General features: G+C 45.5%; 2 protein-coding genes across 4 annotated transcripts in view; one reads left to right on the plus strand and one right to left on the minus strand.

The window, feature by feature from the left end:
• The window catches only part of PEX14 (peroxisomal biogenesis factor 14), a 138,946-nt gene extending 126,661 nt beyond the window's left edge, over positions 1-12,285 (minus strand). The window contains exon 1 of one of the 3 annotated variants that reach the window (XM_080802670.1): positions 12,206-12,279. In XM_080802670.1, coding sequence (XP_080658796.1) covers positions 12,206-12,241 — 36 coding nt within the window. In that variant the 5' untranslated portion in view covers positions 12,242-12,279. Of the gene's footprint in view, positions 1-12,205 lie in introns of all 3 variants that reach the window. The other 2 variants (XM_080802666.1, XM_080802669.1) reach the window with 2 other exon arrangements.
• A 1,945-nt stretch (positions 12,286-14,230) lies between these two features.
• Positions 14,231-22,475, plus strand: DFFA (DNA fragmentation factor subunit alpha). Its single transcript, XM_080800673.1, has 6 exons — positions 14,231-14,425; positions 16,254-16,415; positions 17,690-17,832; positions 20,430-20,619; positions 20,835-20,986; positions 21,689-22,475. The coding sequence occupies exons 1-6, from the start codon at positions 14,302-14,304 to the stop codon at positions 21,899-21,901; spliced, it is 984 nt and encodes a 327-aa protein (XP_080656799.1). The 5' UTR covers positions 14,231-14,301; the 3' UTR covers positions 21,902-22,475.
• The last annotated feature ends 3,414 nt before the right edge of the window (positions 22,476-25,889 follow it).

Raw genomic sequence — 25,889 nt, forward strand, 5'->3', positions numbered from 1 at the left:
GGAGGTAAATGGCCCCCGGAGCCCTCACAGGCCCTCGTGTGCCATGAGCACCAGAACGGGGTGTCCTCACGGTTCGGTCAGAGCACTCAGTGGAGACCTGGAAGGACCACAGCCTGGTAGGGGAAGGGCAGACTATCCCTAGGGTAAAGGCCATCCTAGGTCCACCCTAACAAAGTTTAAAAACGGGACTTGATGGGATCAAAATGAACCGAAAGTAACCTAACTACCTACCAGAACAAATCTCAACACTCTTCAAAGTAAGACCACAAAATCCAGACCCTCAACAACATAAAAATTCACAGCATCAAGCACCCAGTCAATAATCTCAAAGATGGGGGCGCCTGGGTGGCTCAGTGGGTTAAGCCTCTGCCTTCGGCTGGGTCACGATCTCAGGATCCTGGGATCGAGCCCCACATCGGGCTCTCTGCTCGGCAGGGAGCCTGCTTCCTCCTCTCTCTCTGCCCATCTCTCTGCCTACTTGTGATCTCTGTAAAATAAATAAATAAAATCTTTAAAAAATAATAATAATCTCAAAGATGTCAAAAGGCAGGGAAATGTGATCCATAATAATCAGAAAAATTAGAAGAAATCATTCACAGACAACATTAAGACAGGTGTCATAACTTTATTCAAGAACTTAATGCAATTCTAAAAATACACACCTGAATTATTATGTTGCATGCCTGAAACTAATATGAAATATGTCAATTATGCCTCAATAAAAAGAAAATTCAAAGGAAAACAGGATCGTAGTAAGGAGAGAAATATATTGCATAAAACAAAAGTAGAACTTCAAAAGATGAAAATATAGTATCTGAAATAAAAATATCACCAAATGGGTATGACAGTAGATTAGATATTGCAGAAAAAAAGGTAAGTGAACTTGAAGACACAGCAACAGAAACTGACCAAAATGAAGGGCAAAGAAAAAAAGAAAAAGAACAAAAAATATTTGAAGAAATAATGGCTGAAAATTCTCCAAGTCTGATAAAAACTACAAACTCCTAAGTCCAAGAAGCTCAACAAATCCTAAGCAAAGCAAACACATAGCATTCTAAAGCACTATACAATCAAACTGCTAAAAACCCATGAAAAGGGAGAAATCTTACAAGCAGCCAGAAAACAAAGAAAACCATTACCTACAAATATTAATCAAGACTAAGAATGAATTCAGACTTCTAATCAGAAGATATGCAACCCAAATAAAAAAATATAATAGCACTGTATCTTTAAAATGGCTGTGAGGGGAAACCTGTCAACCTAGAATTCTATATCCAGTGAAAATATATTTCAAAACTAAATACAAAATAAAGTACGTGTTTGCTTCAGCAGCACATATACTAAAATTGGAACAACACAGAGAAGATTAGCATGGCCCCTGCACAAAGATGACATGCAAATCTGAAAGCATTCCATGTTTTTTGCAACGTGTAGAATTTCTCATTTATTTCTTTCCTTCTATTTTGGGTTTCATTTGCTCTTATTTCTCTAGCATATTTTCTAAAGTTAGTATGGTACTCAAAATGTTATTTTCTTCCCAGCACTGCTTTGGTTGCATTCCACAAATTTAAATTATATTGTTTTCATTTTTGTTCAGCTCAGAATATTTTACTTCCCTATGATTTCTTCTTTCACCCATAATTTAGAAATCTGTTGTTTAATTTCCAAACATTTGGGATTTTTCCAGATTTTTCTTCTATTATCGATTTCTAGTTTATTTTTTTAAAAGATTTTATTTATTTATTTGAGAGAGAGAGAGAATGAGAGGGAGCAATCAGGAGAGGGGGAAAGTCAGAGGGAGAAGCAGACTCCCTGCTGAGGAAAGAGCCTGATGCGGGACTCGATCCCAGGACTCCAGGATCATGACCTTTAAAGGGTCTGCCTGAAATTCTCTCTCCCTCTCCCTCTGCCCTCCCCCTATTCACATGCTCTCTCTCTCTCAAAATAAATAAAATCATTAAAAATAAATAAATATGGGTGCATGGGTGGCTCAGTGGGTTAAAGCCTCTGTCTTTGGCTCAGGTCACGATCTCAGGATCCTGGGATCGAGCCCTGCAGCAGGCTCTCTGCTCAGCAGGGGGCCTGTTACCCCCTCTCTTTCCCTGCCTGCCTCTCTGCCTACTTGTGATCTCTCAATCTCTGTCAAGTAAATAAATAAAATCTTTAAAAAATAAATAATAAAATAAAATAGAAATTAAGTATGTAACAAAACTTAAAAAAAAAAAAATTCTAGGGGCACCTAGGTGGCTCAGTGGGTTAAAGCCTCTGCCTTCAGCTCAGGTCGTGATCTCGGGGTCCTGGGATCGAGCCCCGCATCATGCTCTCTGCTGAGCGGGGAGCCTGCTTTCCCCCTCTCTCTCTGCCTGCCTCTCTGCCTACTTGTGATCTCTGTCTGTCAAATAAATAAATAAAATCTTTAAAAAAAAAAAAATTCTAGGCCCAGGTGGCTTCATTGGTGAATTCCAGTAAACATTTAAGGAAAAAATATAGCCAATCTTATACAAACTATTTTTTTAAAGATTTTATTTATTTATTTATTTATTTGTGAGAGAGAGAGAGAGAGAGAGAGAGCGCAAGCGAGCAAATGCAGGCAGAGGCAGAGAGAGAAGCAGGCTCCCCGCTGAGCAAGGAGCCCAGTGTGGGACAAGATCCCAGGACCCTGGGATCATGACCCAAGCTGAAGGCAGTGGCCCAACCAACTGAGCCACCTAGGCATCCCTATACAGACTATTTTAGAAGAAAAAAAGAAAAAAATGGTAAAATTTCCCAATTCATTCTATGAGGGCAACATTACCTTGCAACATTACCTTAATATGAAAACTAGACAGAAATTTCACACACACAAAAGGAAACTACAGATCAATACCTCTCTTAAACATAAATGATGACGGGGCGCCTGGATGGCTCAGTGGGTTAAAGCCTCTGCCTTCAGCTCAGGTCGTGATCTCGGGGTCCTGGGATCGAGCCCCGCATCATGCTCTCTGCTGAGCGGGGAGCCTGCTTTCCCCCTCTCTCTCTGCCTGCCTCTCTGCCTACTTGTGATCTCTGTCTGTCAAATAAATAAATAAAATCTTTAAAAAAAAAAAAATTCTAGGCCCAGGTGGCTTCATTGGTGAATTCCAGTAAACATTTAAGGAAAAAATATAGCCAATCTTATACAAACTATTTTTTTAAAGATTTTATTTATTTATTTATTTATTTGTGAGAGAGAGAGAGAGAGAGAGAGAGAGCGCAAGCGAGCAAATGCAGGCAGAGGCAGAGAGAGAAGCAGGCTCCCCGCTGAGCAAGGAGCCCAGTGTGGGACAAGATCCCAGGACCCTGGGATCATGACCCAAGCTGAAGGCAGTGGCCCAACCAACTGAGCCACCTAGGCATCCCTATACAGACTATTTTAGAAGAAAAAAAGAAAAAAATGGTAAAATTTCCCAATTCATTCTATGAGGGCAACATTACCTTGCAACATTACCTTAATATGAAAACTAGACAGAAATTTCACACACACAAAAGGAAACTACAGATCAATACCTCTCTTAAACATAAATGATGACGGGGCGCCTGGATGGCTCAGTGGGTTAAAGCCTCTGCCTTCGGCTCGGGTCATGATCTCAAGGTCCTGGGATTGAGCCCTGCGTTGGGCTTTGTGCTCAGCAGGGAGCCTGCTTCCCGCCCCCCTGCCTGCTGCTCTGCCCACTTGTGATCTCTCTCTCTCTGTCAAATAAATAAACAAAATCTTTAAAAGAAAAAAAAACCATAAATGAAACCCTTAACAAAATACTAACAAACCAAATCCAGCAATATATAAAATGGATAACACATCATAACCAAGTAGGATTTATTCCACAAATAGTAAGTTGGTTTAACATTTGAAAATCAATCAACATGAAGCATCATATTAATAAAGAAAACAACAGGATCAACAGATAGCAAAAAGAGCACATGACAACAGTCAAAACACACATAATTTTTTCAAAAACACTCAATAAATCAAAAAGTTGGAAAAAATTAAATCTCCTCCATTTGATAAAGGGCACCTTCAAAAAAACTTATAGCTAGTATCATATTTAAATGTAAAGACTCAATTTTCTAAGATATAAAATAAGGCTAGAATACCTATTCTTGGGCGCCTGGGTGGCTCAGTGGGTTAAGCCTCTGCCTTCAGCTCAGGTCATGATCCCAGGGTCCTGGGATCGAGCCCTCCATCGGGCTCTCTGCTCAGCGGGGAGCCTGCTTCCCCCTCTCTCTCTGCCTACTTGTGATCTTTCCCTCTCTCTGTCAAATAAATAAATAAATAAAAATCTTAAAAAAAAAAAAAAAAGAATATCTATTCTCAATACTCCTCTTAACACTGTATGAGAAGTCCTAGAGAACATATAAATTGGAAAGCAGTAAGTAAAGCTATCTTCATTTGCAGATGAGAGGATCATCTACAGAGAAATCATACAATCTACAAAAAAAGCTATTAGAATTATAAGTGAGTGTAACAAGGTTACAGATAAGAGACCAATATACAAACTCAATTTTATTTATTTTATTATTTTTTTTTATCATGATGCGTGCACTCTTTAATCCCCATCACCTATTTCACTCATTCCCCCACCCACCTCCCCTCTGGCAACCATCAGTCTGTTCTCTACAGTTAAGAGTCTGTTTCTTGGTTTGTCTCTCTTATTTTTTTCCCTCGGCTCGTTTGTTTCTTAAATTCCACATATGAGTGAAATTATACGGTATTTGTCTTTCTCTGACTTATTTCAGTTAGCATTACACTCTCTAGCTCAACCTATGTTGTTGCAAATGGCAAGATTTCATTATTTTTTTATAGTTGAATTAATATTCCATTATATAGGGGCGCCTGGGTGGCTCAGTCAGTTAAGTGTCTGCCTTCGACTCAGGTCACGGTCCCGGGGTCCTGGGATTGAGCCCCACATCAGGCTCCCTGCTCAGCGGGGAGTCTGCTTGTCCCTCTGCCCCTAGTGCTTACTCTATCACTCTCAAGTAAATAAATAAAATCTTAAAAAGAAAATTCCAGGGCGCCTGGGTGGCTCAGTGGGTTAAGGCCGCTGCCTTCGGCTCAGGTCATGATCCCGGCGTCCTGGGATCGAGCCCCGCATCGGGCTCTCTGCTCAACAGGGAGCCTGCTTCCTCCCTTCTCTCTCTGCCTGCCTCTCTGCCCACTTGTGATCTGAGTGTCAAATAAATAAATAAAATCTTTAAAAAAAAATTCCATTATATATATTCATATATATATACATATATCACACTTTCTTTATTCATTTATCTATCAATGGACATTTGGGCTGTTTCCATAGTATGACTATTGTAAACAGTGATACAATTTTATTTTATTTCTATATACTAGCATTCAACAATTAAAAATGAAATTTTAACATGACAACCATAAACAGCATACCAAAATATGAAATATTAGAAGAGAAAATTAACAAAATGTGTACATAACCCACAAACTTACAGCTACAAAACACTACTGAGAAAAATAAAAAACCTAAATGAGATACATATCATGTTAATGAATTAAAAGATCAATATTGCCAAGATGTCAGTTCTCCCCCAAATTGATCTATAGATTCTACACAATCCCAACAAAAATTCCAACAAGCTTTTCTGTAAGAATTGATAAAGTGATTCTAAATTTGTATGAAGGGGTGCCTGGGTGGCTCAGTCGGTTAAGCATCTGTCTTCGTCTCAGGTCATGATCTTGGGGTCCTGGGATCGAACCCTGTGTCAGGCTCCCTGCTCAACAGGGAATTTGCTTCTCCCTCTTCTTCTGCCCCTCCCCCTGCTCATGCTTTCTTTCTTTCTCTCAAATGAATAAATAAAATCTTAAAAAATAATAATAATAAATGAAATGAAATGAAAATTTGTATGGAAATGCCATGGACCAAAGCTAACACAATTCTGAAAAATCAGTCAAAAGACATTACACCACCTGATTCTAAGATCTACTATAAATCTACAGCAATCAAGACAGCATTTCATTTGCATTAGGAGAGACACAGAGATAAATGAAACAAAACAGAGCTCAGAAACTGACCTACATATATACAATTTCCAAATTTTTTTTTAAAAGATTTTTATTTGAGAGAGAGAGCACGAGTGGGGTGAGGGGCAGAGGGAGAAGCAGTCTCTCTGCTGAGCAGGGAGCCCTATGTGGGGCTCAATCCCGGGACTGGATCCAGGATCACAACATGAGCCGAAGGCAGACACCTAACAGACTGAGCCACCCAGGTGCCCCCAATTTTTTTAATTTTTGACAAAGGTGGCAAGATAATTCAATGGAGGAAGGGTAACCTGTTCAAGAAATGATACTGGAATAAGTCATATCCATATGGGGGGGTGAACCCCAGTCTCTACCAATACGCACATGGAAAGATCCTAATGTTATCAGCCATCACAAAAATGCAAACTAAAACCACAAGGAAATACCACTACAAACATACTCAGTAGAATGGCTAAAATTAAAAAGACACAATACCAAGTGTGTGTATGGATGTAGGACAGTGGAATGTTCATATTCGTACTTTTTATTCTCAGCAGCAGTTCGCACTGCTGCTGAGAATAAAAAGTACAACTGTGCAAAAACACTTAGGCAGTTTATTATAAGACTAAACATAAACTTACCATATGAGCCAGCAATTCCACTCGTAAGTATTTACCGAAAAAGATGAAAACATATCTCCTCACAATACATGAGTATTCAGAGCAGCCCCTAGAACCGGGGGAACAGACTCAAAGATAATTCCCAGGACCCCCACTTCCTAGTATTCTGCCCCTGTGTGGTCCCACTGAGAGCGGGCAGGACCTGTGACTTGCTTCTGGCCAACAGGACATGGCAAACATGACAGGATGAACGTAATTACATGTATGTGGTTACACTATGTGAGACTATAATGTCCATTTTGCTAAGAGACTCTCTTCCTCACTGGCTTTGAAGAAGCCAAGAGACCATGTTAGGAAGACCCCTGTGGCAAAAAACATGTTGGCAGCCTCTGGCTCACTGCCAATAACTGAGGTCCTCAGTCTGCAGGCCATAAGGAACTAAATGCTGCCAACAGCCACACGAGCTAGGAAGCAGATCCTTCTCCAGCCAAGACCCAGATGAGATCACAGCCCCAGAAGACACCTTGATTTCTTGTCTTGTCAGACTCAGCTAAACTGTGTCCTGACTCGTAGAAACTGAAACAAAAAATGTGCACTCTTTTTGGTAATTTATGTAAATTTGCTGTAATGCTGTTACGCAGAAATAGATAATTAACAGAATCCAAATGTCCATAAACTGGCTAACAGATCAAGAAATTGTGGTATGTCTATACAAGAGAATATTACATACTAATAAAAAGTAATGAATTACTGATACAACAATGTAAGCTTCACAGACATTACTCTGAGCAAAAGAAGTGAGACACAAAAGAAGACATACACTATGAATTCATTGATATGTAATTCTAGGAAAGACAAATATAATCAATATGACAGAAAGTAGCTCAGATTTCCTGAGGCCAAAGGTTAGGATTTACTGGGACAAAGCATAAGGCGACACTTAGGAAAACTGGAATTATTTTGCTCTTGATCGTGGTGGTGGTTACACAGGTATATACATTTGTCAAAACTCATTAAACTGACCACAACACACCTCTTAGAATTCCACAGTAAAGTTTTTGGCCATAAGGACTTTGTCACTCAATAAGCTATTAAATTAATGTATGGATTTTAAGTCACGATGGGGGCAACCTTTAGGGGTTTGGACAGGAGGGACACCAGACGGGCTTCTGAAGTCCTGGTAATGTTTGATTTCTTACCGTAAGTACTGGTTACACAAGTATTTTCACCGCTAGAATTCACTAGGCCGGGCTCATAATTTGTACACTTTCTGAGTCTATGGTAAACTTCAGTTAAAAAAAAAAGAAAAGAAAAAGAAAAAATTCAAAGACTAGGGGATCATTCTAGATTAAAGCATACGAAAGAGAAAAATCAATGCAATCCCTATTTCTTGATCGGATTTGGATTTTTCTTAATTGGGAGAATCTGAATGTGGACTGTATTAGTAAATAAGATTTTATCAATACTAAATTTTTTTTAAAGATTTTATTTATTTATTTGACAGAGATCACAAGTAGGCAGAGAGGCAGGCAGAGAGAGAAGAGGAAGCAGGCTCCCTGCTGAGCAGCGCGCCCGATGCAGGGCTCAATCCCAGGACCCTGGGATCACAACCTGAGCCGAAGGCAGAGGCTTTAACCTACTGAGCCACCCAGGCACCCCTCAATACTAAATTTCTTGTGTGATAATGGTATCACGGTTATATAAGAGAATAACCTCACTCTTATGACAAGGTGAGGTATTCTAGGACGGAATACCATGATGTCCGTAACTCACCCACAAATCTTTAAAAAAATATATGTAAAGAGACAGAAATAAAGCAAATTCAGCAAAATGTAAACAGTGTATCTTGAAGTTTTCATAGGAGTTTTACAAGAGTTCTCTGTATTATTTTTTCAACATTCCTAGAGGTTGGAAATTTTTCAAAATAGAAGAAAGGTGAGGGGGAAAGTATCTCGTTTGAACTACTGTGATTCAAGAGTTCAGCAGACTTCCAAAACTGCCCGTAGACTCTCGGAGAAGGGAACCAACGCAGACTGAGCACCGACTGAAGCAGATGCTCTTTACGTCCACGATTTCAGTCGACCCTCAGAACAACCCTGCAGGGTAATCGCTATTTTACAAAGGGGAAAACGGGGTCAGAGAGGTGGAGTGGCAAGTCCGATAGCGCGTGAGTGCTGGAGTTCAGAGTCTGTCGGGATACAAGGTCATGCCCTTCTACGCCCTACTGTCCTCACTGGGTTCTTCTCCCTTCCCTGCTTCTGGGTTTTCTCAATCCCGAATATACTACATCCAGGGAATCTCAACAGATTTGAAATCTATGTTCTGTAATATACTCAACAGTCAGGAACCACTAAACAATCAGACTGAACCGTGCTTCTGCTCTTCATTGAAGACAACTGGCGGGGAAGTACAGAAATAGGGATAATTGCTCCCATTTCTATGGGCCACACCACATGCAGACTAGAAGGGCATCTCGTAAGATCAACCATGCACACCAGAGAAGCATGAAGAAAACAGAACAAGGGTAGGAAGCGATAAATCTGACTTCCAACTCCAACACACCATCCTGAAGAAAGACTAAAAAGACCACCATTATGAAAAAAAGCAAGTATGTTACTGATTTCTAAAAGTCACAAAGGACAGCTAGAATAAACACCAACATTCAGGATATTCCTTTAAATTGGAAGGAAATTACTCCAAAACAAATAAAGGAAGAACTTTAGTGGGCTGGCAGTCAATACGTGAAAAATCATACCCCCCAAAAAACATCATAAGACTTGAAAAAAGATTTCTCATTTGTAAGTGAAAATCCAGAGTTTAATGAATGCAATAATAACAGATAACACACTATGTCAAGAACTGTTCTAAAATTAAGTTAATTTAGAAGCGCCTAGGTGGCTCAATTGGTTAAGTGTCTGACTCTTGGTTTCAGCTCAGGTCATGATCTCAGGGTTGTGGGATCAAGTTCCCATCGGGCTCCACACTCAGTGGGAAGTCTGCTTGAGACTCTGTCTCCCTCTCCCTCTGCCCCTTCCCTGCTGGTACACACGTGTGCACTCTCTCTTTCAAATAAATAAATCTTTAAAATAGGGGCTCCTGGGTGGCTCAGTGGGTTAAAGCCTCTGCCTTCGGCTCAGGTCATGATCCCAGGGTCCTGGGATCGAGCCCCACATCGGGCTCTCTGCTCAGCAGGAAGCCTGCTCCCTCCTCTCTCTCTGCCTGCCTCTCTGCCTACTTGTGATCTCTCTCTGTCAAATAAATAAATAAAATCTTTAAAAAACAAACAAATAAATAAATAAATATTTTAAATAAATAAATTAATTAAATAATATAAGTGAGTTTATTTATCCTCAGAGAAATCCTTTGAGATAGGCACTGGTGTTATTCCTATTGTGCAGATGGAGAAACTAAAGGCAAAGAAGTACCTTGCCCAAGACCACACAGCTGTTAAGTAGTGGGGTTAGGATTCTAAGCCAATAGGGATGGCTTTGGAGCCCACACCACTGTTCTACACTGTCTCTCAAAGGAAGAAAGAGTTGGGTATCACCCTGTATCTTTCAAAATGAGAGACTGAGGCCACAAAGCCAACCAACAGACCTTCTATGAAACAAATACTGACTCAGCCCCAAAGGCAAAATGTGTTCTTTCTTACAGACCAGGTTTGCAGGGAATCATCCAAATCGTCCCCTCAATTCCATTCTGCTTTGACTGGAGGAATGGGAAGCCAAGTAGATCAGGACTTGAAAATAAAATGACAAGCAACTGCTGAAAGGAGTTAGTTCATTTAATAAGTATGCATTTGCAGCTTATTGTTAGACAGTGACAGAATTTGGCATGAAGAGCTCAAATGCTCCCAAGACTGCCAGCGTATTCTGATGCAATCCCATCTCTACCAGCTTTGGAAAGGAGGGCAAAGGAGAAGCAGAGCTGAAAACCAAACAAGTGCTGGCCAAACCCTCTGAAAGGACCTTAGATCCCTTCTACACGTACAGAGAGGACAATTTCCAGAACCAAAGGAATCCTCGGGCACTACAATGATTCCAAGTGGCAAGCGTTTTAGTAACCTTCACAGCACTGGCAAATTAAAAGTCCTAGAAGAATCAGGACCGAAGACGCCTTTAATCTTGGGCTGTGAACATTCCTAACATATAACGGTTCAGAAAGGCCTAGATTCTGAGAAGCCTCAGCATTTGAGCAAGCTAAGTGGGAGAAGACAAGAAAGAAGGCCCCCTCCTCTGAGACACTCCTACACCCCAGAATTTCTGACAATGAGAAGGCCACAATCAGTCTTAGTTATTTCCCATAATTTACAATCCAGACATCTTTCTGAATCACGCACTCTGCTAACAGAAGCTGGTCTGGGGAACACACAGCTCCTTTAAGTGCTATTCCTGTAATAGACTTATCATAAAGAATGTAACAGTAAGAAACCTTAAGCAGTGTTCTTCTCCCAAGGAAGGAAAATACCAGGAACCTGTGAAAAATCTACAGGTGTTTCAAGGAGGTGGGAGGTGAATGATGAAGTCCAGACTGGAACCATTTTCTTCTTCCTCTGTCTAATCCTAACTAAATTTAAGCATGTGTGGTAACTAGTGGAGCCACACATCTGGGTTTAAATCCAGACCCAATCAGACACATGATTTAGGGCATGTTACAGACCTTAAGCATCCACTTCTGTGAAATGGCAGTTAATAGCCTGATTTTCATAAAGGTCATAATGAGCACTAAACAACCATAAATGTTAATTTGTCCCCAGCATGACAGCACACCCTCAGTAAATGCTAGATACCCCTTACCCCAACCATCTCACTCCAGCCCACCCCACCCCTGAATTTCAAATCCTTTCCTAGGCCTTATCATCCACTGCTTCCCGACAGCAGACGTACAGGCAAGAGCACGGGCCCTCAAGGTCCCCTAAATGGAATGGGAGTTAGCTGAATCGGTGTCTGAAAAGCTAGAACGGAGTCCTTTGACAGAGAAAACCAAACTCTGGGAAGCAAGGACGGATCCTCAACCAAAAGCCTGGTGGCGTCTGTTGTTTACAAGTGAGTCCCTTTCCTACCAACGCACTGCGAGGGTCCGAGTACATTTCCGACCCTCCAATTTGGCTGGGAAAGCGCAAAGGTGACAAAGAAGCCGGCAGTGGGGCCACTTCAGCGAGGCTGAGGCTGTGGGAAAGTGGGAACCCTGATGGAGTCAGGGCCCTCCTGGGAGGGGACAACCGAGAACGATCGAGCCTCTCACCCCTATCTTCTCAAGCAGGGGCCCTTACAGCTCAGGGCTGGAGGCTTCTCAAGGGTCCTGCCACCGTCCCGGCCAAGCGCAAGCGGGGCCCAAGGGGCCCTCAGGCTGGAAGTGGGGGCCCGCGGGCGCCCCCGAGCCCGAGCTCGGGAATGTGGTCTAAGAGGGGTCACCGGGGGAGGGGCCGGACGGCTAGGACCAGAGGAGGGGCGGGGCCCAGGAGGGGGCAAGAGGTCGGGGCCACTCGCTGCGGAGGCTCTGGGCCCCCGCCCGGCTGCCAGCCGCACGCCGAGCGCCCCCTCCAGCCAGGGTCCCTACCACTACGGCAGGGCAGTCCCACTCCCCTTACCTGGCTCGGCTGCTCTGCCTGCTCCGAGGACGCCATCTTTCTGAGGCCTAACTAATCTATCGCCGCTGGGCGAGGCTTCTCCCAAGCGCCCTCGCTCTCGCACACATGCCCAGACCGAAGTAGCCGGAACTGAGCTGGTCGATGGCAGGCATGTAAGGAGGAGAGTGAACTCCCACGTCTGGGTCACCTCACGCTATTTCCATTAGGTCTCCGCTGGCCAGAAGATCCTAAGTCCGTCCTTTTTGCATTTTTATATGTGTATTATTCTCATTGAATTAAATCTCTGCCCATCCCCACGATGCCTTGGGTACAGGCAGGGACTCACAAAGTCTTTAATAAATGAATGAATGAGAAGAAACTTGGAAATTAATTAATTTATGGTTCAGTTCAGTACCCTTTGTTGAATGCCTACTATTTGCCAGAAACTTTGGTAACCAATAGAAATAAAAAGATCCAAGACTCAGCTCCTGCACACACAACTACAGCATCTTGGAGATAGGAGTCTGATAAAGGTTTGCAGATCTATTAGGAGAACGCTGAATGGAGCTTTTTTGGAGAGGAGAGGCTTCCACATTCTTACTTTATAGTAGTTAGATTTTAAGCTAACTATAAAATTACACTAAAAGATTGCATGTATTAGAACTTTGTTCGTATTGCAGTTGTGTTTTATGATTGATTATGGAGTGTTCAAAAACGGTTGCCTCAAGTAACAATTCCCCCTACCAAAAGCTGTTTTAAATGCCTACTCTTTTCTTAGGAGATACCTTATTTTCTTATAAACAAAATATGAAAGGGGCACCTGAGTGGCTCAGTGGGTTAAGCCTCTGCCTACAGCTCAGGTCATGATCTCAGGGTCCTGGGATCGAGCTCCGCATCGGGCTCTCTGCTTAGCAGGGAGCCTGCTTCCCCCTCTCTCTGCCTGCCTCTCTGCCTACTTGTGATATCTCTCTCTCTCTCTGTCAAATAAACAAATAAAATCTAAAAAAAAAATTTTTTTTAATAAACAAAATATGAAAGAGACTCAATGAATATGGGCTATTTCTTGTTTCCATAATATGCCCCCACTTTTAAACGAGGAAACTTTTTGGTGTTTTTTTTTAATTTTTTAAGATTTTATGTATTTATTTGACTGAGAGAGAGATCACAAGTAGGCAAGGGGGGTGCGGGGGGCAGGCTCCCCGCTGAGCAGAGCCCCCCCCCCTTGGAGGGCTGGATCCCAGGACCCTGAGATCATGACCTGAGCCAAAGGTAGAGGCTTAACCCACTGAGCCTCCCAGGTGCCCCTGATTTTTTTTATTATTATTTTAATGTTTAATTGTTTCAGAGTGGGTAAGTAGCAGTATTAGAATGAAGATGAATTTATTGCCAAGCAGCATCTGGACAATCTCAAACTGTGATGGGGTTCGCATTTTCCCTTTCCCCTCTGATTTCTTTGAGACCTTAATGTTTAATCTAGTTATGTAAGCATTTTGTTCCGGGATCCCAACCCAATTTGCACAGCTGAAGCAGGGAATCGAACTGGTGGAAATGTATCTTATGCTTCTCTGTTACATTTTCAACAGGACTGAAAACTACAGCCATCAATTTTTAAACTGACTTCCTTCAGATTATCCTGAAAGTTGGGACGTCTTACAGATCTTTTCAGTTTGGAGAGGGAAAACAAATTAATACAGTACAATGACAGATTGTTCCATTTAAATATTAACATTATGCATCTATATATGTAAACAAGAGCGCTCTAAAAACCCAAGGGAGCATATATGCGTGTCTTTCATAATGCAAAATAAATCCCTGTTGACCTCATTTTGATCCCGGTACTGAAACTCCTAAATATATTATAGCACAAAAACACTCCTCTGGGCCGAACTGAGCAACATAACGAAGTAGGCTTCGAACCAAGAGACTACAGCTCCCGGCATGCCCCCGAAGCCATACGTGTTAGCCGCAACTAAAACTACATCTCCCGGCGTGCCTTGGTGGTATGCGTGATTTGCCGCAAAGAGAACTACATCTCCCGGCACGCCGCGGGAGGGAGGAGGGCGCCGCGCCGAACCTCCCTGACTTCCCCGAGTCAGTCAGGTCCCACCCTGAAGAGAATGGAGGTGGTCGGGGAAGCCGAGACTGAGACCCGGGCTCTGAAGCCTTGTCTGCTGCGCCGCAACCACAGCCGTGAGCAGCATGGCGTGGCTGCCTCCTGTCTCGAGGAGCTGAGGAGCAAGGGTGGGCGCGGGACGCGGGCGGAGGCTGTGGGAGCCGGGGTCGAGGCCGGGGCCGGGGCCGGGGCTGTGGCTGCGGGGAGCCGGCCCGGTTGAGGATGTCTGGCACGGGCGAAGCCGGGTCCGCAGGAGCGACTTGGGCCGGAAATAACCGCCGTAGGCATAGGGATAGACAAGTTTCAAAGCGATTATCTCGTGTGAGACTCCTAATGGTGGGAAGGTAGACGGGAAGCAATATGCAAATTAAGACCGACTCGACTTGGGTGCATTGCCTAAAATCACTCGGACCTCGGACCAGACCCAGCCCGGGGTGTATTCTGCCACCCGGGCTCCCTACGGTGATCCCGGCGCCCCCAGCTGAGCCCCCGGGCGGGGTGGGAGCGCCTTTCCACCGTCAGTTCCGGCAGGCACTTGTGCGGCCAAGAGGGTTTTGCTACCGACCATTCTGGAGTTCCAGGCAAGGAGCAGGTGCTGTGAGTGACCAGAGTTCTGAGTCCTGGCCCCACACCGACTCGCTGCTTGACCTTGTACTTAAGCAGCCCACGACCCTCAGTTTTCTCATCCGCAAAATGGGTATAATATTTCCAGCCCTGCTTTACAGGATCCTTGGGACTCTCAAAGCAGATGATGCATTTACATGCCTTACAAGTATTATGAGCCGGTAGCAACGAATTGTTTATCCACAGAAGTTCTACTGGTTAAAGGTGTGAGGCGAGTGGTCCCCAGGAATGTAGTCAAAGGGGATGTCAGTGTTCAGTGCTTTCTCTCGGAGTCACCAAGACCCGAAAGATATCAGACAGGAATCTTTCAGAGATCCAGGAGCGGCCAAAGCGTTATAAATGCTATAGTGAGATGGTTTTTGCCATACCAACATGAACATATTTTTCTGGACATAAGGGTGCTTAAGTTTTAGTTCCCCTTGAGTGCATCAGCTGGATGCACTGGGCACAGAAGCTTGTATAAGTGTTTGTGTTCTCTGGAGCTCAGCCTTTGCAAGACTTGCGGTTCTATTTGGGTGCTGGACAACATTGCCCAACCATATATGTCATCTCATGGCTACTCTGCTGCTCACTCTCATCCCAGTCGCATTTTAGACTTTGTCATCACCAAATGGGAGGTGCAGACCTCCCTGGACAAGCCTCTTGCCCTGTGACAATAAAGATGAGAAGCTACTGATACAAACTTCTGCTTCTCTTGTGCCTTCCTATAGGTTAGAAAGGCTGCAGAGATTAAGGCTTCAAAGAACACAAAGCATTTCCTTTTTTCTATTCTTTTCTCTTCCTTCTCTTCTTTCCTTTCTCTCTTTTCTTTTTTCTTTCTTTCTTTTGACTTTTGACACAGAAGAATTTAAGATGACCACCAAGCAAATGAATGAAAGACTGCTCGTTCCCATGGAATCAAATCAGACTTTGCTTTGTTTTTCAAACCAAAACCATCTTTCAAGTAAAGATACGTGAGGGCCTTCTAATGTGGAGGTAGAGAAGCTACCTCAGGAGTCACTGTATGGGTTTAAATCTCAGCTCTGACACTTACTGTGTGACTTTGGACAAGTTACTTAACCTCCCTGAGCCTTGGGTTTGACATCTGTAAAATGGGAATAACAATTGTCCATATTTAAGGGATTTTTAGGAGAATACTGTATATGAAAAGCACTTAGTACCAGGCATGTGGTAAGTGGTATATTTGCTAGTAATTTTAGTTGTTATCGTAGCTACTGTTAACTACCAGGAATTCTGCTATGCTCTGGGAGCATATATATAGTGAAAGTACAGGGACAGATGTAATTTCCTTATGGATACTTTGTCAATTGCCAAATATTTTATTCCTCTCAGCCTTTGACATTCTGGCCATTGATAAGTCCCTGGCTCCAGTCACCCTGGTTCTGGCAGAGGATGGCACCATCGTGGATGATGACGATTACTTCCTGTGTTTACCTTCCAATACCAAGTTTGTAGCGTTGGCCAATAATGAGAAGTGGGCATACAGCAATTCAGGTAAGAAACCCTGGCCACGTATAAAGTCATCTATGTAATACAACATCCACCATGATTCGTTTTACTGCACAGACGCCTAGTTGCTGTTTGTCTGGTTCAGCATTTACGCAGCTAACATTTACTGAGCACCTTCTGCATGCCGCGGCGTGGTGCTAAGTCTTGGGGTAAAGATGAATGAGACGTGGGCCCGGTTCTCAAATAACTTACAGACCAGCAATAACTAAAATGCGGCATGGCAGAGAGATCCAGGCAGAGTCAAGCTGCCTGCATTGACTCCAGAGTACTATTGGCTAGCCATGTGACCTTGAGCAAGTTCCCTAACTTCTTAGCACCTTACTGAGGTAATAATGGTAGTATCTCTCTCTCCTAGGTGTGGTAGGGCTGATAGAACATAATATATACCAAACCAGCCTTTCTCGACAATACTATTGACATTTTGTGCTGGAGAATTCTTTGTTGTGGGTACTGTTCTGCCCATTGCAGGATGTTGGCAGCACCCTTGACCTTGGCCGACTAGATGCCAGCAGTATCTCTTTACCCCAATTGTGACAACCAAAAATGCCTTCAGACATTGTCAGATGTCTTCTGGGGGGAGGCAAAATGACTCCCAGTTGAGAAGCCCTGATAAAAAGCCTGTAGATCTTGCCTGACCCACAGAAAGCGCTCAGTAAGTGTTACACCATCATCATCACTGGAGATACAAAAGGGACTAATATCGATGAGCAAGGATCAAAGGCTAAAAAAGTGTCCCCATTGCAGAAAGCCACCATGCCGCTAAATTGAGGAAGTCACCCTCCAGCAGTGGCTCTGCCAGCCACCTTTGTACTGAGCCCCAGGGACAGCAGACAGTGACTACAGCTCCTCCAGTCAAGGATGAGACTAACCCCAAGCACAGGAGAAAGTGCTGGGGACAATGAACGTTTTTGTGTACAGAAACGGGGTGCACGCAGAAATACAGCTCACCTAAAGGGAAGTGTGGTAGGGTCCTGGGTGTGCATGACCGTGCCACAGGTTTGAAGCGGCTTCTTTCCATAAGAAGGATACAGAGCAGTTTCAAACAGAAATAAATCGAAGGTGGGAAAGAAGGGAAAATAGAGGTCCTAGATGAGGACTGGCTTTCCTCTGAACCCCTGAGGAAAGGCTCTTCCTTCACCACTGAAATTACCCTAAATGGCCAGGGAAGCACGTACAGTATCCTCGAGGCCTGTGTGTTGGAGGAGGAGGTGAACATAGCGCCTCGGGTCTCCCTGTGACTGGCTCCCCCCCCATGGCAGATGGAGGCACCGCGTGGATTTCCCAAGAGTCCTTCGATGTAGATGAAACAGACAGCGGGGCAGGGCTGAAGTGGAAGAATGTGGCCAGGCAGCTGAAGGAGGACCTGTCCAGCATCATCCTCCTGTCCGAGGAGGACCTCCAGGTGAGCCCCTCCACAGCCCGCGGCCACGCTCACCTGGCCTCCGCTGCCCCCAGCCCCTTAGTTTCCATGCGTCTCGCCAGAATAATTTCATTATTCCTTAATTTTCAAACACTGCTTTGGTGACAACCAAGACTCTTCATTTTCTAATTCTCGCACCTGGAGTAGAAAATACAGATGCTCAGGGGCGCCTGAGGGGGCACGGGCAGTTAAGTGTCTGACTCTTGATTTTGGCTCAGGTCTTGATCTCACTGTGGTGAAATGGAACCCCGCATCAGGCTCTGTGTTCAGCATGAAATCTGCTTGAGATTCTCTCTCTCTCTCCCTCTGCTCCTCCCCCTGCTCTCTCACTCTCCATCTCTCTCAAAATAAATAAATAAAATCTTAAAAAAGAAAGAAAAGAAAATACAGATGTCCAGGCCCCACTAGACCTATATAGGCTCACGGAGGGGGGCGGGGAGTTAAGGACGTAGTGCCAAAGAGTATGGAGTTGAGAGGAGCCAAATGAAATCCCAGCTCCTTCACTACGACTTTGAGCCAGTAACTTAGCCTCTTTGCCTGCATTTCCTGTCCAGTAAAACTGGGATAAAAATAGTATGTGTTAATTCCAAAAAATATTTCTTGAGCCCGTGCCCTGTGCCTGGCAGGGTCCTGTCCAGGGGGTGCAGTGGTGAACAAGCCACACACAGAATTCTGATGGAGGGAAGCGTCTTAGATGGGCAGCAGGTAGGGCAGTGTGCCGAGAGCAGCCAGGCTAGTGGTCTAGATGGGGAGGTCAAGAGAGGCCCGGTCAAGGAGTGGCTTTGGTAATTTTTTAAACTTATAAACATACCTATTTGAATGAATAATATGAACACAGTCACATGGCTCAAAATCCGAGGGGGTATGGGAAGGTATCCTGGTAGCCCGGAAGTGAAAGCAACCCAAACGCCAGGCACTGATGAACGGGTGAGTACAATGTGGCCTAGCCACACGATGGCATGTCATTCAGCCCTTAGAGGAATGCTGTATTAACACGCGCTGTGACAGGACAAGCCTTCAAAATACTGTGCAAAGTGAGCAAAGCCAGAAGTGTAAGACCACGGATTTATAGTTGCATTTATATGAAGGGGCCAGAATAGCCAAATCCATAGAGATAGAAGGTAGGCAAGTGGACTGCCTAGGGCTGCGGTTGGGGGGAACTTGGAAAAGAAATAGGGAGTAACTGCTAGTAGGTACAGTTCTTTTCGGGGTGGTGAAAATGTTCTGAACTGGATCGTGGCGAGGACTGCACAGCTCTGTGAAGGTACTAAACCCACCTAGGTATGCCCGTCCTATGGGTGAATTGTGAGGTGTGTGAATTATATCTCAATAAAGCTGTTTGCCTGGCCGGGGTGGGGGGCAGGGGAGGGGCAGGGATATACATGAAAAATCTTACTCCTGCCACAGCCACTACGTTTCCCTTCCCAGAGACAACCAATCTCTCAGATTCCCATTCTAGGGCTATTTTGTATACCAATAAATACAAATATATTTTCTCCTCCTCTATATTACCCAAGTGGAAGCATATTTACTCCTTTTTAAAGAAATATTTGGGGCGCCTGGGTGGCTCATTGGGTTAAAGCCTCTGGCTTCGGCTCAGGTCATGATCCCAGGGTCCTGGGATCGAGCCCCGCATCGGGCTCTCTGCTCAGCAGGGAGCCTGCTTCCCCTCTCTCTCTCTGCCTGCCTCTCTGCCTACTTGTGACCTCTGTCTGTCAAATAAATAAAATCTTTAAAAAAAAAAAAAGAAAGAAATATTTGGAGAGGGGCACCTGGGTGGCTCAGTCGGTCGAGCCTCCAGCTTGATTTTGGCTCAGGTCATGATCTCAGGGTCATGAGATCGAGCCCCGCTACAGGCTCCACGCTCAACAGGGAGGCTGCTGGAGATTCTCCCTCCCTCTCTGCCCCCCACCACCGCTCACGCACACACATGTGCTCTCTCTCTCTCTCTCAAAAAAATAAATCTTTTTTTTTTCCAGAAGAACAACTCATTTTATTTTTTATGTTTTTTTCAAGATTTTATTTATTTATTTGACAGAGACACCATGAGAGAGGGAACACAAGCCGGGGGAGTGGGAGAGGGAGAAGCAGACTTCCGGCTGAGCAGGGAGCCTAATGGGGGGCTTGATCCAAGGACGATCATGACCTGAGCCAAAGGCAGACGCTTAATGACTGAGCCACCCAGGTGCCCCATAAATAAATCTTTTATAAAAAAAAATATTCGGAGAGTATTCTAGATCAGTATCTGAAAGACACTTGTTCTTTTTTACCACTCCATGGTATTCCATTTTGTGGTGTACCGTGACTTATTTAAGGAGTCACTGCCATTGGGTGGACCTTTGGGCTGTCATCAGTCCTGCTGGTCCAGACAGCGCAACCAAAAACTTAGACCAGTGTCATCTCACCCACATGCTTTCTGTAGAATAAATTCCCAGAGGTGTAGTTGGTAAACATTGGCAGGTTCCCTAGAGGCAGCAAGGGCACGAATTGCTGAAGGAAGGAGAGAGCCTGCCGGGCCGGGTCGGGGCCACTGGGCTTTGAAAGTATTTGTAGGTTTCTTAGTCTGTTTTGCTCATTAGGTGCTCATTGACGTTCCGTGTTCAGACCTGGCTCAGGAACTCTGCCAAAGTTGCATCACAGTGCAGGGGCTTCAGAACACCCTCCAGCAGGTGCTTGACCAGAGGGAGGAAGCCCGTCAGTCCAAGCAGCTCTTGGAGCTCTACCTCCAGGCTTTGGAGAAGGAGGGCAGCATCTTGTCAAAGCAGCAAGGTAGGAACCACTGGCCAGGGGAGTCCCCCTGAGGGCCGAGGGCCTGGAGAGCCTTTCCTGGGGAGAGAACCGGGGTTTATAATGGGGTCAGACAGGCGAGCAGCCGCAGCCGCTGGTGTCCTGAAATGAAATGACTTGCTTCCGTCCTGCCTGACTGCTGGATGTGCGGCGGTGCGCTCACACCGTGTGCCGTCTCCATCGTGTCTGCTTTGCAGAGTCCAGCGCCGGCTTCAGTGACGACATGGATGCGGTCGATGCGGGGACTCACCGCGAGAGCTCCCCCGGAGTCACCCTTACCGGCCAGGTCCTTACCGCACTGAAGGAGAAGCCGGCCCCAGAGCTGAGTCTGTCTAGCCGGGATTTGGAGGTGGGCGAGAACCAGGGACCCTGAGCTGCACCGAGCCACTCCCCCCGGGGGTGCAGTGTTGCCCTCCAGAGGCGCGTGTGCGAGGGTGCTTTCCACCTCTGCAGAGCCTGACTCACAGCTGCCCGTTTGCAAAGCATCTCATTTAATCTATATCCCATGGCTTGAGCAAAACGGGGTGCACTCCCTCAGATCGTCAAACATTATTCTCTGGGGCACAGCGGGTTATGGAGTGAGCGGGCGTTGACAGGGAGGCATGGCAGGGCTCGAGTGTCTGGTTCTGTCGGCCCCGGAGGACAGTCCGTAGTCGGTGAGGCCCATGCAGGATGTAGTGAAAGGCACGCCTGTGGGGGTCCTCTTGTACTGGCTCCACAGCCACGGACCCAGAAGCCGGATGCCACTTCTCGTTCCTCATCCTTGTCCCTGTCCCAGGCACCTCCCCAGTGTCGCTGGGAGGGAGGAAACCTGTTGACTTGCACTGGGCTACATTTCCTATAAGTGGAGGACTTGACTTTCCAGAGATCCTTTCCTGGCGGTGTTGGAGGGTAAGAAAAGGCCCGTGGCCACCAAATGCGAAAGAACTCTGCCATTTCCACGCCAGGACGTAGCCCAGGCTGGTGCGGCCTGGTCTTGTTCCCCTAAAGAAGCCCATGGGAGCCTGAGAGCAGAGGTCGTGGTTCTCAGTGGTTCTCGTTCTTGCCGCAGTTGGTCACCAAGGAAGACCCCAGAGCACTTGCCGTTGCCTTGAGCTGGGACGTAAAGAAGACGGAAACGGTGCAGCGGGCCTGTCACCAGGAGCTCAGCCTGCGTCTCCAGCAGGTGCAGAGCCTGCGTTCTCTCCGGAGCATGTCCGCGAGGAAGAGCTCGCCGCCCGGAGAACCGCGGGAGCCCAAGCGAGCCAAACAAGAGCCCGCGTAGCCGCCGCTGGAGAACCTGCGACCTTGTTTTTATTCGCAAGAAATACCTTCAGCCTAATTCCCCGAGCTGCTGCCTCACTGTTAGCCGCCCCACCCCTCCAACCCGCCTTACGGGGTGTTCTCCCGGAACAGGCCGGAGGACTGGCCTCCTTCCCTTCCAGAAGTGCCCTCCCACCTGTTGGAATGACGAGGCTGTGTCAGCAGAACCCCGCCTCTTCTGATGACACCTTCTTATGTCCTCTGTTTGAAAGAAACTGTCAAGGACAGTGAAAAGAAACTTCAGACCCATTATCCTTGTTCTGAAGCCAGAACTGCGGAATTCTAAACACAAATGATAGTCGAGAAGGTGACAGAACGGAGTTGATGTACGGCCACAAACTCGCGTCTCAAGTTAATGAGTTTTTTGGTTTGTGTAAAGACACATATTAAGTTTGCAGACCACAGGGACATATGGTGAGTGCAATTTGCCATTTCTAATTGTGAAATTACATCTGTTACCACCGTGAGACTGTTCAGTTTTCTAATATGTTTTATCAGCAGGGGGGATGAAAGGTCATTAAATCGATCTCCATGTGATATGACTGTGAGTCTCTCCGGGTGCAAAGCAGAGCCTTCTGGCTTGTATACTTCTGTTTCTGTACAAACTTGGTCTTTAGGTTTTGTACTCTGACTTGGAACAGACTTCCATCCAGGTGAATGTCCAGCATGACATTCAAAAGTCATGCATGATATGGGCCAATTCTCTGTTATCCAGAATCATCCCGCACTCGGCAGGCAGAACTGGCATCGCCCGCCTGCCTCCACCCGCTCAATGCCAGTGGCAGTCTGCAGGCCCCGAGACAACGGAAAACATCCCCACACACTTTCAGGATGCCCCTGGAGGGGCACTAATGCCAGTGGGGGATTCTTCTAGTACGTTGCAGTCTGCTCCGTGCCAGCACTGACCATCCTGGAGCCTCACAAAACTGAGTGAGCTGGCCAGGGTGTGGCTCGTCGTCTCACACGCATGAGCAAAGCTGTGCTCGGTGCGGCGCAGAGACTGGCCCCATGTCAGGAGGCTAATTGGAGGGCCAGGATTCTGGTTCGAATTCCAGTACTCTTCCCACTTATTTTTTTAAAGATTTTATTTATTTATTAGAGAAAGCACACGCACAAACTGGGGAGAGGGGCAGAGAGAGAGGGAGAAGCAGACTCCCTGCCAGTCAGGGAGCCCGACGCGGGGCTTGATCCCAGGACCCCAGAATCATGACTGATGATGACTGAGCCATCCAGGTTCCCAGCGAACTTCCCACTTACAGGTGTTTTCTCTTGGGTCCACACACTCTTCCTTCTGCATCCAGATCACTGGTTTTGTTAGCAACCTAAGAAGTGGGAGTCAGCTCGAACTGGAAAAGTCCTGTGCCTACAACATAACTGCCGAAAGAGTTCTGACCGCGGGCACAGTACTGGTGGTGTAAGCGAAGTGAACAGCCCCGCGAGCACTGTACAGTAAGCCCAGTGGTAAAGGAAGCCTGGATTCCAGGAACAGTGGTACCACTACTCACCAGTCCTAACATCATCTCCATCTTTGCCCCACTGAGTTAAAAAATAGTCTTTAGTGATGTGTGTCCGATCCACAGGAGAGCTCTCGTTGGCTGTCCTGGGTGTCGGTGCTGGTATGCTCTGCTAGAAACCAACCCACCAAGCCTCTTGGCTGCGTAGAATAATGGAGAAAGTACTGTAGGCTTGGAGGGAACCAAGCCCACTGTTGAAAGGGTTAAATGAAGTAGTGTCTGAGGCGGAGCCCAGTACGTAGCACAGGCTGGAAAGCAGGTTCCCTTATTCCCCCCAGCGGCGGGGCAGGAGCAAAGACAGAGCTGCGTGAGGGGGCCCCTAGCTATGGATCCACAGAGCAAAGACCTTAGTCTGCAAACTCGGGCCCAAAATGCGTAGCGCTTGCAGCCGCAAACACATTATACTGCCCCCAGTGCCATTCACCTTCCCCGCGCCGCTGTGCCTGCAGGCCTTCTAGAATAGAAACGTAGCAGCCAGCAATAGGTCTAAAAATAGGAGCGAGCGAGCAGGGCAGCCTGTTCTTAACGGTAGGAGAAAAGAATGTCAAAAGGAAGCAGCTGGGACTACTGAGCTCCGCATTAGCCGTATCCCATTCCTTCAGCTCAAGTCAAATGTCGGTCCCCATTAGGCAATTGGCTTTGACAGGAGCTGTGCTAATTACCACTTACCAACCTTTAATTTCTGGGGGAAAGCAAAAGGGAAAAAAAAACTAATGGGTTTTTCATTTTCCAGAGAGAAAGGGATAAAATAATAGCAGTCTGGGAAAAGAAAACCTTCATTAATTACAAAAATGATTAATGTGCCTTTACTAACCAGGTTGTTTAGCTCTTATTTCTTAGCCATCCACTCAATTTTTTCTTTTTATTCTTTTTTTTGGGGGGGGGGCCTTCAGGGGTTTTCTCCATTCTATTTTATTTGTAGGGTTTTGCCTTAAAATATCTTGCTGTGTCTTGCATTACTTGAAGTTTTTAAGGACTTTATAAGTGGTATTTCTCAACACCCAGCCACTGCCTGAGTCCTCTGACAGTGGGGTCCTCCGTCCCACTGGAAGGCTTCCAATGAGGGGGATAGACTCATTCCCAGGAAATGCACTGAATTTTCGGATTGCAGAACCTCAGAGTTCACTGTTTGCTCAAACTAAATCAGAACACACTTTGCAGGGGCGCCCAGCTGGCTCTGTCAGTATAGAACATGTTCCTCTGGACCTCAGGGTTGTGAGTTCAAGCCCCGTGCAGGTTGTAGGGATTACTCGAAAATAAAATCTTTTTTTAGAAAGAGCACACTTTGCAATTACAAGGAAATGAACCAACAGGTTAATGGACAGATAGTGGATTTTCCTCAGTATTTCCCAACAGTTTTCTAAGAACTATCACCAAAATGTAGCTTTTCCTCCAGTTTACAATTATTTTAACAAGACAAGCACATGTATTTTTGATCCCTTAACTAATTATAAGTGGAAAAGATAAATCAGTGTTACTTTTATTAGTGTTACGACAAGCTAGAAATAGTGGGTAGCCCAGCTGCCCGTTGCCTCTTCCTTTCTCATCTAGAAACTGAAATTTTCCTTCTTTTTAAAACCTACCTAACTCTTCCTCTTCTGATTTGTCCAAAATGGAACCCAGGGGCTCCCGGCTGGCTCAGTTGGCTGAGCGTGCGACTCTTGATCTCAAGAGTTTGAGCCCCACGCTGGCTGTAGAGGTTATTGAAATAAACTTTTTAAAAATGAAACCCATAGCTCTACGGAAGAAGCTGGTATTAGGATGTGGGTGATCCCTTCAGCAGGTGCTACTAAATCAAGTTTTTTAAGTGTCTCCCATGAGCCTATTGGTCTGCGTTTCCTAAAGCCTAGAATGGTTTGCCATCAGTCCTGAAATAGAACTACTAGGAAGGATTTCTGTCGAGTGTTCTTGTCACACTGAATTCTTTCTCAGCAGTTAAGGATCCATTCTGGTGCCAAATATTAGAAATAAATGCAAGAGGGGCGCCTGGGTGGCTCAGTCAGTTGAACGTATGACTCTTGATTTCAGCCCATGATCTCATGATCTCATGATCTCAGGGTCGTGGGATCAAGCCCCGCATTGGGCTCTGCACACAGCATGGAGTCTGCTTGCAATTCTCTCTCTCCCCCTCTGCCCTTAAGCCCCGCTCATCTGTGCTTCTCTCTCTCAAATAACAAGTTTTTAAAAAAGAAGTGCGCAAGAATGAATTACAAGCTGTCCAGGTGCCGACGACCACATCTACACACTTGTCTATGTTGAGCTACACAAAGGTATACTTAAGAAAAGTCTACCCGAAACCTGATGGTAGAAAATTACCCTAATATACCCATTTCACCCTAATGTATTCATCATGAGCATATTAATCTAGCCTACCATGCAGTTGCGGCCAGTTAACGTTTTATTAAGCCCCCGAACCAAATAAGGTAAGCTTACACT

This window comes from Martes martes, assembly GCF_963455335.1.
Source record: "Martes martes genome assembly, chromosome: 4".
Lineage (NCBI taxonomy): Eukaryota > Metazoa > Chordata > Mammalia > Carnivora > Mustelidae > Martes > Martes martes.